The following is a 14,423-nucleotide window of genomic DNA, read 5'->3' as shown; positions in this document are numbered from 1 at the left end:
CAAACCACTGCAGCATGTTTAGTTCAGTTTAGTTTAGTTTAGTTTAGTTTAGTTTAGTATCGTGATACAGCGCAGAAACGGGCCCTTTCGGCCCACCGGGTCCGCGCCGACCAGCGATCCCCACACATTAACACTACACACTAGGGCCAATTTTTACATTTACCAAGCCAATTAACCTACAAACCTGCACGTCTTTGGAGTGTGGGAGGAAACCGAAGATCTCGGAGGAAATCCACGCAGGTCACGGGGAGAACTGGTTGTACGAACTCCGTACAGACGGCACCCGTAGTCGGGATGGAACCCGGGTCTCCGGCGCTGCATTCGCTGTAAAGCAGCAACTCTACCGCTGCGCCACCGTGACCGCCCTCAAAATGTCTCAGACCAGACAGAAAATTTATCAATAACATATCATAGAACAGTACAGCAGGACAACAGGTCCTTCGGCCCATCGTGTCTCTGCTGAACACAAAGTCAAGTTACGCTAACCTCTGTGATCCATATCTCTCCTTGCCATATGTCTCCATGTGCCTATCTGAAAGCTTCTTAAACACCACAAACGTATCTGCCTTCACCACCACCACCACCCCTGGCAGCACATGGTAGGCACGCACCACCCTCTGTGTAAATAAACTTGCCCCGCACGTCTCCTTTAAACTTTTCCCCCTCTCGCCTTAATTCTATGTCTATGTCTTAAGTCTTTGACATTTCCATTTTGCGAAAAAGGTTCTGACATTTTTCCCCTCAACCACACACCAATTCACCCACACACCCACACACCCACACACCCACATACCCACACACCCACACACCCACACACCCACACACCCACACACCCACACACCCACACACCCACACACCCACACAAGGGACAATTTACAGTCACCAATTACCATCGGGCACACTGCTGCAATTCTGAGTGAGCCACGATATTATGCAGACATAGAAACATAGAAAATAGGTGCAGGAGGAGGCCATTTGGCCCTTCGAGCCAGCACCACCATTCATTGTGATCATGGCTGATCATCCACAATCAGTACCCCGTGCCTGCCTTCTCCCCATATCCCTTGATTCCACTAGCCCCTAGAGCTCTATCTAAATCTATCCAGTGATTTGGCTTCCACTGCCTTCTGTGGCAGAGAATTCCACAGATTCACAACTCTCTGGGTGAAAAAGAATTTTCTCACCTCACCATGTAAAATAGATTTTACGTAGGCAAATACCAGTTCTAGTCCAAACATTCACCATAACGAAAGATTACTGTTCTTTTCAATGGTTAATGACACTTGAACGTCCATCAAGATTGTATTTTTACATATGCCACAACTTGTGACAACTTCACTTTCATGCCTCAAAATAACATTTACCACCCACTGAGCTCAGAGGAAACAACAATAAACCTCTGGTACCAAGAAGTACATGCACACTCCGCACAGACAGCACTGGGGGTCAGGGTCAGGTTCCATTACCACAAACGCGGGCGCCCATCATTACTTATTGCAGCACTCAGCAACTAAACACAGTAAAGAGGGAAGGCAGTGACAAAATGCTGGAGTAACTCAGCGGGTCAGGCAGCATCTCGGGACAGAAGGAATGGGTGACGTTTCGGGTCGAGACCCTTCTTCAGACTGATGTCAGGAAAGGTGGGGTGGGGGGGGGGTTCAGGCAGCATCTCAGGAGAGAAGGAATGGGTGACTTTGTCCCGCCCCCTCCCCTGACATCAGTCTGAAGAAGGGTCTCGACCCGAAATATCACCCATTCCTCTTCTCCAGAGACGCTGCCTGACCCGCTGAGTTACTCCAGCATTTTTCTGTGTACCTTCGATTTAAACCAGCATCTGCAGTTTTTCTTTCCAGGAATAAAAAGGGAAGTAGATTGGACTTTATGGCCTTCCATCACAGTGAGGAATGTGGGGAATCCACTGTGGGGGATCTTTCTGTCAACTTTTATGTAGTTGTGTGTCTTGTTGCTTTTTTTTTTAGAATGGCTGCATGGTAATCGATTTTCACTGTACCTTAATTGGCACACATGACATTAAACAGACCTTGAAACCTTGACAAAGCCTCGGCCTCCACAAGTGGAGGAGTTGTGAACAATCCCTTCCAACAATCACAGCAAGCTGCCAGAGGAGGTAGCTGAGGCAGGTGTGACAGCAACATCTCAAGCACTTTTGGACAGGTACAAGGATAGGTCTCGACCCGAAACGTCACCCATTCCTTCTCCCCAGAGACGCTGCCTTTCCCACTGAGTTACTCCAGCTTTTTGTGTCTATCTTAAATGAAAAGGATAAGTGGAAATGCTTGAGAGCTTGAGGTTAATATTAGACAATAGACAATAGACAATAGGTGCAGGAGGAGGCCATTCGGCCCTTCGAGCCAGCACCGCCATTCAATGTGATCATGGCTGATCATTCTCAATCAGTACCCCGTTCCTGCCTTCTCCCCATACCCGCTGACTCTGCTATCCTTAAGAGCTCTATCTAGCTCTCTCTTGAATGCATTCAGAGAATTGGCCTCCACTGCCTTCTGAGGCAGAGAATTCCACAGATACACAACTCTGACTGAAAAAGTTTTTCCTCATCTCAGTTCTAAATGGCCTACCCCTTATTCTTAAACTGTGGCCCCTTGTTCTGGACTCCCCCAACATTGGGAACATGTTTCCATCCTCTAACGTGTCCAACCCCTTAATAATCTTATACGTTTCGATAAGATCTCCTCTCATCCTTCTAAATTCCAGAGCATACAAGCCTAGTCGCTCCAGTCTTTCAACATATGACAGCCCCGCCATTCTGGGAATTAACCTAGTGAACCTACGCTGCACGCCCTCAATAGCAAGAATATCCTTGCCAATGATCTGTCATGAAACAACCACATTGATGCCACAGGCAAGAAGACACACCAACCACTCTACCTCCGTCAGATACTGAGGACATTTGACATGTCTCCAATGACTCTTGCCAACTTTTACAGCCGTACCATAGGTAGCACACTGTCGGGATGCATTACAGCTTGGTTTGGGAACAGCTCTGCCAAAGACCAGAGATTTGTAGATGTAGCCCAGTCCATCAGACCAACCAGACTTCCCACCATTGACTCCAGCTACGCCTAACACTGCCCTGGAAAAGCAGCCAACATAATCAAAGGCTTGTCCCACCCCGGCCATTCCTTCTTCTCCCCGCTCCCGCCCGGCAGAAGGTACAGAAGCTTGAAAGCGCGCACCACCAGACTCAGGATCAGCTTCTTCCCCTCTGTTATTAGGCTTCTGAAGGGTCCTTCCACAAGCTAGGGTACTGTCCGATTCACCTCTACCCCATTGCGGACATTGGACTTTGTCTGTGGAACTGATGCGCTACAATGCTGAGAACTATAGTCTGCACTCTGTATCTTCCCCTTTGCTCTACCTATTGGACTTGAGTTTGGTTTGATTGTATTAATGTAAAGTAGTTTCTGGTCTGTTTGGATAGCCTGAAAAACAAAGCTTTTCCCAGCACTTCGGTACACATGACAATGATGAACTTAGAGTAAATGCATAGAATCTTTTACTGAGTTCGATGAATCTGAAATCAGAGGATTTAGTTTTAAGGTGAGCAGGTCAAAGTCTTTCTGCAGTTGTCTAGGAGCAAAGAGGTCCTTCTACAGTTGTACAGGGCCCTGGTGAGACCACACCTGGAGTACTGTGTGCAGTTGTACAGGGCCCTATAGAGACCACACCTGGAGTACTGTGTGCAGTTGTACAGGGCCCTATAGAGACCACACCTGGAGTACTGTGTGCAGTTGTACAGGGCCCTATAGAGACCACACCTGGAGTACTGTGTGCAGTTGTACAGGGCCCTATAGAGACCACACCTGGAGTACTGTGTGCAGTTGTACAGGGCCCTATAGAGACCACACCTGGAGTACTGTGTGCAGTTGTACAGGGCCCTATAGAGACCACACCTGGAGTACTGTGTGCAGTTGTACAGGGCCCTAGTGAGACCGCACCTGGAGTACTGTGTGCAGTTGTACAGGGCCCTATAGAGACCACACCTGGAGTACTGTGTGCAGTTGTACAGGGCCCTATAGAGACCACACCTGGAGTACTGTGTGCAGTTGTACAGGGCCCTATAGAGACCGCACCTGGAGTACTGGGTGCAGTTTTGGTCTCCAAATTTGAGGAAGGACATTCTTGCCATTGAGGGCGTGCAGCGTCGGTTCAATAGGTTAATTCCCGGAATGGCGGGACTGTCGTATGTTGAAAGACTGGAGCGACTAGGCTTGTATACACTGGAATTTAGACGGATGAGAGGGGATGTTATTGAAACATAGAAAGATTATTAAGGGATTGGACACGTTAGAGGCAGGAAACATGTTCCCAATGTTGGGGGAGTCCAGAACCAGGGGCCACAGTTTAAGAATAAGGGGTAGGCCATTTAGAACGGAGATGAGGAAAAACGTTTTCACTCAGAGAGTTGTAAATCTGTGGAATTCTCTGCCTCAGAAGGCAGTGGAGGCCAATTCTCTGGATGCTCTCAAGAGAGAGCTAGATAGAGCTCTTAAGGATAGCGGAGTCAGGGGGTATGGGGAGAGGGCAGGAACGGGGTACTGATTGAGAATGATCAGCCATGATCACAGTGAATGGCGGTGCTGGCTCGAAGGGCCGAATGGCCTCCTCCTGCACCTATTGTCTATTGAATTTGAATGGGAAAGCCAACTTTTTCACACAGAGGGTGGTGGGTGTATGGAACGAGCTGCCAGAGGAGATAGTTGAGGCAGGCACTATAACAACATTTAAAAGATACATGTACAGGTACATGGATAGGAAAGGATTAGAGCGTATGGGTCAAATGCAGACAAATGGGACTAACTTAGGTGGGGCACCAACTTAGATGGTTGGCATGGACAAGTTGGGCCGGAGGGCCTGTTTCCAAGCTGTATGACTCTATGACTCTACATAGAAGGAATCAGCCCACGTAATAGCATTGTGGTTCCAGTGATTTGTGACCAGGTCCCTGTAGTTCCAGAATATATAAAGCATTTGAGAAATATATATTCTTAATTTTCCTTGATCGGACTTTGCTGGCTTTACCTTTCACTAAACGTTATTCCCTTATCATGTAGTGTAAGAAAATAACTGCAGATGCTGGTACAAAACGAAGGTATTTATTTCGCAAAATGCTGGAGTAACTCAGCAGGTCAGGCAGCATCTCAGGAGAGAAGGAATGGGTGATGTTTCAGTCTGAAGAAGGGTCTCAACCCGAAACGTCACCCATTCCTTCTCTCCTGAGATGCTGCCTGACCTGCTGAGTTACCCCAGCATTTTGCGAAATAAATTCTCTTATCATGTAAATTCTCTTATCATGTACACTGTAAATGGATCGATTGTAATCATGTGTTGTCTTTCCGCTGACTGGTTAGCACGCAACAAAACGCTTTTCACTGTTCCTCGGTACACCTGACAATAAACTAAAATGTAATTTTCACCTTCAGCTTCAGCTGCTGTTAACCCAATCTTATAGAATATTCTTACCACCTTCCACCTATATCTGCTCTTCCACAACAACACTCACTGGAGACGATTATTTTGGACTGTAATTACAAATGACAATGAGTATTACAATACTTTACTGCCTTTGGGTTTCCAGCTAAGGGTAAAAGGCGTTGTCAAAGCTGCACATTCGATGGGTTGCAACGAAACTGCTGTATTTACACAAAAATCTGCCAGAGATGCAAATGTCATTGAAAGTGCAAAACGGCAAGATGCACCCCAGACAGAAACGTGACTAATCTGCCAGTTGAAGGGCTAAACCACAGAAGATACTGCAGTGTGCAAGAGACTTGAGAGCTCCTGTTCTCAGCCAACAAACGACGTGCCTTATCCCTGGTGAATGCTCAGGATTATTTTAGAGTTTATTGTCACCATTTCCTCCGTTTGTTAGCGTTCTTTCCCAGAATAGGTCGCTTGCTAAACATGTTTAAGTCAAACATTTTGCACAACTTGCAGGGCGTCCCGCTGCGATGTGCAAACAGCAGTGTGCCGGAGTCCTGCAAACATTGCCAGTGTTAATAGCCAGGTCAAACTGAGCTGACTGGCTGATCCAAGCCTGAAGATCCAGGGGTAAGTTTGCAACTTAGCCCGGTCAAGTATAACAAGCAAAAATGTTTGGAAAAAACTATTTTTTCTAAAGTTAAAATGCAATTTACATTTGATTATTCCATCTACAAAAAGACACAGAGTGCTGGAGTCACTCAGCGGGTCAGGCAGCATCTCTGGAGAACATGGATAGGTGACGTTTCACAGAGTGCTGGAGTAACTCAGCGGGTCAGGCAGCATCTCTGGAGAACATGGATAGGTGACGTTTCACAGAGTGCTGGAGTAACTCAGTGGGTCCGGCAGCATCTGTGGAGAACACGGATAGGTGACGTTTCACAGAGTGCTGGAGTAACTCAGCGGGTCAGGCAGCATCTGTGGAGAACATGGATAGGTGACGTTTCACAGAGTGCTGGAGTAACTCAGCGGGTCAGGCAGCATCTGTGGAGAACATGGACAGGTGACGTTTCGGGTCGAGACCCTTCTCCAGACTGGTCCTCTGCAGGATTGTCCCAGCTGCAGGGAACATGGTACAAAGAGTGGCAGGTCCAGCCGGCAGCGTTGAAAGCGGTCTGCTCCACCTACCTGATACATGAAGAGGCAGCACCACACCATCAGGGAGGCTGTGGGTGTTTTCAGTGGCGGCAGCGAGCTGGACTTGAGGTGAGGTTGTGTGTGCAGCATGGAGCTTGCCCCCGGTCTCCCCACCGCCTGCTCCACACACACACTCCCAGACGCAACAACAGGAAGCCAGGCAGCAGCCTATCACATCGCTGCCCAGCACCATCTCATCCACTGTGCCGATGGTCTGCAGAAGCCAGTAATGCGATTTCCACCGCCTGCCAGGTACACTGTAATTGGGCTAATCCGATTACTGCCCACAATGTACTGAACATGAAGATAGATGTAACAAACTGCAGTAACTCAGCGGCACAGGCAGCATCTTTGGAGAGAAGGAACGGCTGACGTTTCATCAGACATGGATCTCCACCCGAAACGTCACCCATTCCTTTCCCTCCAGTGATGCTGCCCGTCCCGCTGAGTTACTCCAGCATTTTGTGCCTATCGTCGGTTTAAACCAGCGTCTGCAGTTCCTTCCCACACAATGTACTGAACATCCTTCTTTACAGTTGCTGTATCTTTAATCTCTCTTCCAGTTTCAGTCTGAAGAAGGGACCCGACCCGAAACGTCACCTATCCATGTTCTCCAGAGATGCTGCCTGACCCGCTGAGTTACTCCAGCACTCTGTGAAACGTCACCTATCCATGTTCTCCAGAGATGCTGCCTGACCCACTGAGTTACTCCAGCACTCTGTGAAATGTCACCTATCCATGTTCTCCAGGGATGCTGCCTGACCCGCTGAGTTACTCCAGCACTCTGTGAAACGTTACCTATCCATGTTCTCCAGAGATGCTGCCCGACCCGCTGACTTACTCCAGCACCTCATGCCTTTTCCTGTACACCTGCATCTGCAGTTCTTTGCGCCTGTATTATTTTTTTTGCTGGAGTAAATAACACTGCGTAGAACAACTGGTTTCATGTTGAAATCCCTTAACTGTGGATGACAGAGGAGATGGGAGAGAGTCCAGTTTGTCTTGCTGTTTAACCCTATACCACATACAAGGCACACGAACCCCACACACTAATAAAAGGCACTTGTGTTACCAAGGAAATAAACATACTGGAAGTAAATAGATTTATTTTTTCAAGACAGTTTTGCATTCCAAATCCAATCTTGCATTTATAGAGTCATATAGCACTGGAACAGGCCCTTCAGCCCAACCTGTCCATGCCGACCAAGTCAAGTCAAGTCAAGTCAATTGAACAGCACACCCAGCTTCTGAACAGCCCTACCATACATTAGGGTACTGTCCGATTCATCTCTACCCCATTGCGGACATTGGACTTTGTCTGTGGAACTGATGCGCTACAATGCTGAGAACTAGATTCTGCACTCTGTATCTTCCCCTTTGCTCTATCTATTGGACTTGAGTTTGAACTGATTGTATTTATGCCTGGTATTATCTGATTTGTTTGAATAACATGCAAAGCAAAGCTTTTCACTATAGACAATAGCCAATAGGTGCAGGAGTAGGCCATTCGGCCCTTCGAGCCAGCACCACCATTCAATGTGATCACGGCTGATCATTCTCAATCAGTACCCCGTTCCTGCCTTCTCGCCATACCCCCTGACTCCATTATCCTTAAGAGCTCTATCTAGCTCTCGCTTGAATGCATTCAGAGAATTGGTCTCCAAAGCCTTCTGAGGCAGAGAATTCCACAGATTTACAACTCTGACTGAAAAAGTTTTTCCTCATCTCCGTTCTAAATGGCCTACCCCTTATTCTTAAACTGTGGCCCCTTGTTCTGGACTCCCCCAACATTGGGAACATGTTTTCTGCTTCTAACGTGTTTAACCCACTAATATGTTTCGATAAGATCCACTCTCATCTTTCTAAATTCCAGTGTATACAAGCCTAGCCGCTCCAGTCTTTCAACATATGACAGTCCCGCCATTCCGGGAATTAACCTAGTGAACCTACGCTGCACGCCCTCAATAGCAAGAATATCCTTCCTCACATTTGGAGACCAAAAACTGCACACAGTACTCCAGGTGCGGTCTCACTAGGGCCCTGTACAACTGCAGAAGGACCTCTTTGCTCCTATACTCAACTCCTCTTGTCATGAAGGCCAACATTCCATTGGCTTTCTTCACTGCCTGCTGTACCTGCATGCTTCCTTTCAGTGACTGATGCACTAGGACACCCAGATCTCGTTGTACGTCCCCTTTTCCTAACTTGACACCATTCAGATAATAATCTGCCTTCCTACTCTTACCACCAAAGTGGATAACCTCACACTTATCCACATTAAACTGCATCTGCCATGCATCCGCCCACTCACACAACCTGTCCAAGTCACCCTGCAACCTCATAGCATCTTCCTCACAGTTCACACTACCACCCAGCTTTGTATCATCTGCAAATTTGCTAATGGTACTTTTAATCCCTTCATCCAAATCATTAATGTATATTGTAAATAGCTGCGGTCCCAGCATCGAGCCTTGCGGTACCCCACTAGTCACTGCCTGCCATTCTGAAAGGGACCCATTTATCCCCACTCTTTGCTTTCTGTCTGCCAACCAATTTTCTATCCATGTCAGTACCCTACCTCCAATACCATGTGCTCTAATTTTGCCCACTAATCTCCTATGTGGGACCTTGTCGAAGGCTTTCTGAAAGTCGAGGTACACCACATCCACTGGCTCTCCCCTGTCAATTTTTCTAGTTACATCCTCAAAAAGTTCCAGAAGATTAGTCAAGCATGATTTCCCCTTCGTAAATCCATGCTGACTCGGAACGATCCTGTTACTACTATCCAAATGCTCCGCAATTTTGTCTTTTATAATTGACTCCAGCATCTTCCCCACCACTGATGTCAGACTAACTGGTCTATAATTTCCTGTTTTCTCTCTCCCTCCTTTCTTAAAAAGTGGGATAACATTAGCTTGGCACACGTGACAATAATCAAATCTAAACCTATTGACATATCCACAGATAGATACATAGGTAGCACGAAAATCATTGATTCAGACTCACACACAGAGACAAATTAGACGTGAATCACATGTGAAAATGTTAGCATTACATTTTTTTATGAGAAAGCTTTGCAAATATCAATATATGAGTGCCAAAACGCGATTAATAATAAAAAGTCCATGGTAGAGTGAAAACGGGCCCTTCAGCCCACCGGGTCCGCAGCGACCAGCGATCCCCACACATTAACACATAGAACGGAGATGAGGAAGAACTTTTTCAGTCAGAGAGTGGTGAAGGTGTGGAATTCTCTGCCTCAGAAGGCAGTGGAGGCCAGTTCGTTGGATGCTTTCAAGAGAGAGCTGGATAGAGCTCTTAAGGATAGCGGAGTGAGGGGGTATGGGGAGAAGGCAGGAACGGGGTACTGATTGAGAGTGATCAGCCATGATCGCATTGAATGGCGGTGCTGGCTCGAAGGGCTGAATGGCCTACTCCTGCACCTATTGTCTATTGTCTATTGTCTATTAACACTACCTTACACACACTAGGGACTATTTATACAAACACCAAGCCAATTCACCTATAATCCTGTACTTCTTTGGAGTGTGGGAGGAAATTGAAGATCTCGGAGAAAACCCACGCGGGTCACGGGGAGAACGTACAAACTCCGTACAGACAGCACCCGTAGTCGGGATGGAACCCGGGTCTCTGGCACCGTGAGGCAGCAACTCTACCGCTGCGCCACCATGCTTCTTCTGTCGAGAAAAGTCATCAGAAATATCCCTTACCCCCCTCCGAGCCACATGGTCTTTGTTTCATTTGTGTTATGAACTCTGCCTTTCAAGGACTTCTCGGAGTCAGGATCCTTTTTGCAAAGTCCATTCTTTCTCACAGCATCCTGGATGATGCAGGGGAGGTGGGTCATTTATCGTGGGCTGAGGTGGGATCCACGCTCATCCATTGTCCCTCAGTTTCCTCCCATTATCCTCCGCATTGCACTGCCCCAGGGAAATGTCTACTCAACAATACAGAGCTACTCTGGGGGAAGAAAGTTATGCTCTGTAGACAATGGACAATAGGTGCAGGAGGCCATTTGGCCCTTCGAGCCAGCACCGCCATTCACTGTGATCATGGCTGGTCATCCAGAATCAGTACCCCGCTCCTGCCTTCTCCCCATATCCCTTGACTCCGCTATCTTTAAGAGCTCTGTCTAACTCTGTCTTGAAAGCATCCAGAGAATTGGCCTCTGCTGCCTGTTTCTATTATCTGTAAGTTGTACCCAAAGCACAGGCAAAATAGAGTCATAGAGTGATACAGCGTGGAAACAGGCCCTTCGGCCCAACTTGCCCACACCGGCCAACATGTCCCATCTACACATTCCACCTGCTTGCGTTTGGCCCATATCCCCCCAATCCTGTCCTATCCATGTACCTGTCCAAATGGTTCTTAAAAGTTGCGATAGTCCCAGCCTCCTCTGGCAGCTCCATACACCCACCACCCTCTGTGTGAAAAAGCTACCCCTCAAGTTCCGATTACAACTTTAAGCCCTCACCTTAAACCTATGTCCACTGGTTCTCAATTCCCCTACTCCGGGCAAGAGACTCTGTGCGTCTACCCGAAGGTATCACAGAGTGCTGGAGTAACTCAGCGGGTCAGGCAGCATCTCAGGAGAGAGGGAATGGGTGACGTTTCGGGTCGAGACCCTTCTTCAGACTGATGTCGGGGGGGAGGGGGCGGGACAAAGGATGGATATAGGTGGAGACAGGAAGATAGAGGGAGAACTGGGAAGGGGGAGGGGAAGAGAGGGACAGAGGAACTATCTAAAGTTGGAGAAGTCGATGGGCTGCAAGCTGCCCAAGCGAAATATGAGGTGCTGTTCCTCCAATTTGCGGTGGGCCTCACTATGGCACTGGAGGAGGCCCATGACAGAAAGGTCAGAGTGGGAGGGGGAGTCGAAGTGCTCAGCCACTGGGTCTACCCGATCTATTCCTCTCATGACTTCATGTACACTTCTGTAAGATTAATTCTTGCTCAATTCTTGCTCAGTGTATACTAAGTGTAACCCGCTATAGATGGGCAGACTCTCTCCAGTGACATTAAACTAGCAGTTGGAAATCAAAACAGGTTAAAATCTGACATGATTCACCAAAATCATCCGTGTGTGTGTGTGCGAGTTAGTTTAGTTTATTGTCACGTGTACCGAGGTACAGTGAAAAGCTTTTGTTGCGTGCTAACCAGTCAGCGGAAAGACAATGTATGAATATAAATGTTTACATATTCTCATTTTCTGCTGATTGCTTTCTCACATGAGAAACAAGCACAACCATGTCGTGTTGATGGTCTGAGCATGAACTTGCAGAATATGCACAAATCATTATGCTTGAAAAATGTCATTCGTTCAGACAAGTTCAGTGGAGCAGATTTCCTCTGGTTTATGTCAATAGGTCTTTATCCAAGCATTAAGCAATTAAAACTACTTCATAATAAGAGGCGTAGGTAGGGTAGATGGTCAGAACCTTTTCCACCCAGGGTCAAAATGGAAAAAAAAGAGTGAAGAGGATACTTTAAGGCAAGAGGGGAAGGTTTATGAGATGCAGGGGGCAAGTTTATTTTTGGGTGGTGGGGTCTTGCTGGGGGAAATGGTGGAGGCAGATACGATAAGAGGCTTTTAGAGGGGAATATGGGCATGGGGAGCAGGCAAGAGAATTAGGTTTAGTTTAGTTTAGAGATACAGCGTGGAAACAGGCCCTTCAGCCCACCGAGTCCGCACCGGCCAGCGATCCCCGCACACTAACACTATCCTACACACACTAGGGACAATTTACAACTATACACCTGCACGTCTTTGGAGTGTGGGAGGAAACCGAAGATCTCGGGGAAAACCCACGCAGGTCACAGGGAGAACGTACAAATTCTGTACAGACAGCGCCCGTAGTCAGGATGGAACCCGGGTCTCCGGCGCTGTGAGGCAGCAACTCTACCGCTGCGCCACCGTGCCACCCTCAGTTAAGAGGAACAAATAGATCAGAAAAAATAGATAGATGGAATAGTCTTCACCCTGCTATAGTTACTCAACCAGACACAACTAAATTTAAGGCAGCTCTTCTTCTCCAAGATGCCCTTCTTGCTTAAGTCCATACTCCGCTACCTCCAGTGTAAATTCCATTTGGGACATTTTGGAGGACTAAGAACCAAGAACCAAGAAATGGTCAATTTGCAGTGCAGACTTGATGGGCAGAATGGCCTAGCACCGCTCCAATGCCTTATGGTTTTATATGCAGGGAATGCAGAGATGTGCCATTTGGTGCTGCATTTGATGCAACGTTATTAATTAGTTGGTGGAAAGGTGCAGAGGAAACCTCTAATGATTGATGTCTGCATTGCCAAGAAAGAGAACAATTAAGATAATTGAAAAAAGTAGTCAGATCTTCCCCGTCCCTGTTGTGCCGACCACCCCAGGTCAGAGCGTGTCCTGCAGTGAAGTCCAGAATGTAGACTTCCCAGAGGGGCGGTCACGGTGGTGCAGCGGTAGAGTTGCTGCCTTACAGCGAATGCAGCGCCGGAGACCCGGGTTCAATCCCAACTACGGGTGCTGTCTGTACGGAGTTTGTACGTTCTCCCCGTGACCTGCGTGGGTTTTCTCCGAGATCTTTGGTTTCTTCCCACACTCCAAAGACCAAGCAGGTGGCTTGGTATAAATGTAAATTGTCCCTAGTGTGTGTAGGGTAGTGTTAATATGCGGGGATCGCAGGGCGGCGCCGACTCGAAGGGCCTGTTTCCATGCTGTATTTCTAAACTAAACTAAACTAGATCTATTACCATCCGATTCCTCAAGTCAAGTCTACTGAACAGTAACGTAGCTTCTGAACGGTCCTTCCATGAGCTAGGGTACTGTCCGATTCACCGCGACCCCATAGCGGACATTGGACTTTGTCTGTGGAACTGATGCGCTACAATGCTGAGAACTATATTCTGCACTCTGTATCTTCTTCCCCATTGCTCTACCTATTGGGCTTGAGTTTGAACTGTTTGAATCTATGCAGGGTATATCTGATCTGTTTGAGGAAGGATATTCTTGCTATTGAGGGCGTGCAGCGTAGGCTCACGAGGTAAATTCCCGGAATGGCGGGACTGTCATATGTTGAAGGAAAGGAGCAACTGGGCTTGTATACGCTGGAATTTAGAAGGAGGAGAGGGGATCTTATTGAAACATATAAGATTATTAAGGGATTGGACACGCTAGAGGCAGGAAACATGTTCCCGATGTTGGGAGAGTCCAGAACCAGGGGCCACAGTTTAAGAATAAGGGGTAGGCCATTTAGAACGGAGATGAGGAAAAACTTTTTCACCCAGAGAATTGTGAATCTGTGGAATTCTTTGCCTCAGAAGGCAGTGGAGGCCGATTCTTTGGATGTTTTCAAGAGAGAGCTAGATAGAGCTTTTAAGGATAGCGGAGCCAAGGGATATTTGGAGAAGGCAGGAATGGGGTACTGATTGTGGATGATCAGCCATGATCACAGTGCATAGCAGTGCTGGCTCGAAGGGCCGAATGGCCTATACCTGCACCTATTGTCTATTATTGTATATTGTTTGGCTTGAAAGCAAAACAAAGCTTTTTGCTTTAAGTCGGAACACATGACAATAATAAACCCAAACCTTTCAATAACCACAAAAGGACAGTGCTGGAGTAACTCAGTGGGTCAGGCAGCATCTCTGGAGAACCTGGATAGGTGACGTTTCACAGAGTGCTGGAGTAACTCAGCGGGTCAGGCAGCATCTCTGGAGAACTGCAACCATCAGGCTATTAAACACTACAACCTCCA

The 14,423-nt window shown here is 47.4% G+C and overlaps 1 protein-coding gene across 1 annotated transcript in view; it reads right to left on the bottom strand.

Moving 5' to 3' along the window:
* arhgef3 (Rho guanine nucleotide exchange factor (GEF) 3) overlaps nt 1-6,747 on the bottom strand; it is a 97,572-nt gene extending 90,825 nt beyond the window's left edge. Inside the window, exon 1 of the mRNA XM_078414607.1 lies at nt 6,649-6,747. Coding sequence (XP_078270733.1) covers nt 6,649-6,747 — 99 coding nt within the window. The remainder of the gene's footprint in view (nt 1-6,648) is intronic.
* Between the last annotated feature and the right edge of the window lie 7,676 nt (nt 6,748-14,423).

Source organism: Rhinoraja longicauda, chromosome 17, assembly GCF_053455715.1.
Source record: "Rhinoraja longicauda isolate Sanriku21f chromosome 17, sRhiLon1.1, whole genome shotgun sequence".
In the NCBI taxonomy this organism is placed as follows: Eukaryota; Metazoa; Chordata; class Chondrichthyes; order Rajiformes; family Arhynchobatidae; genus Rhinoraja; species Rhinoraja longicauda.
Note: the sequence above shows the minus strand (reverse complement) of the source record. Positions and strands in the feature narration are given on the sequence as shown.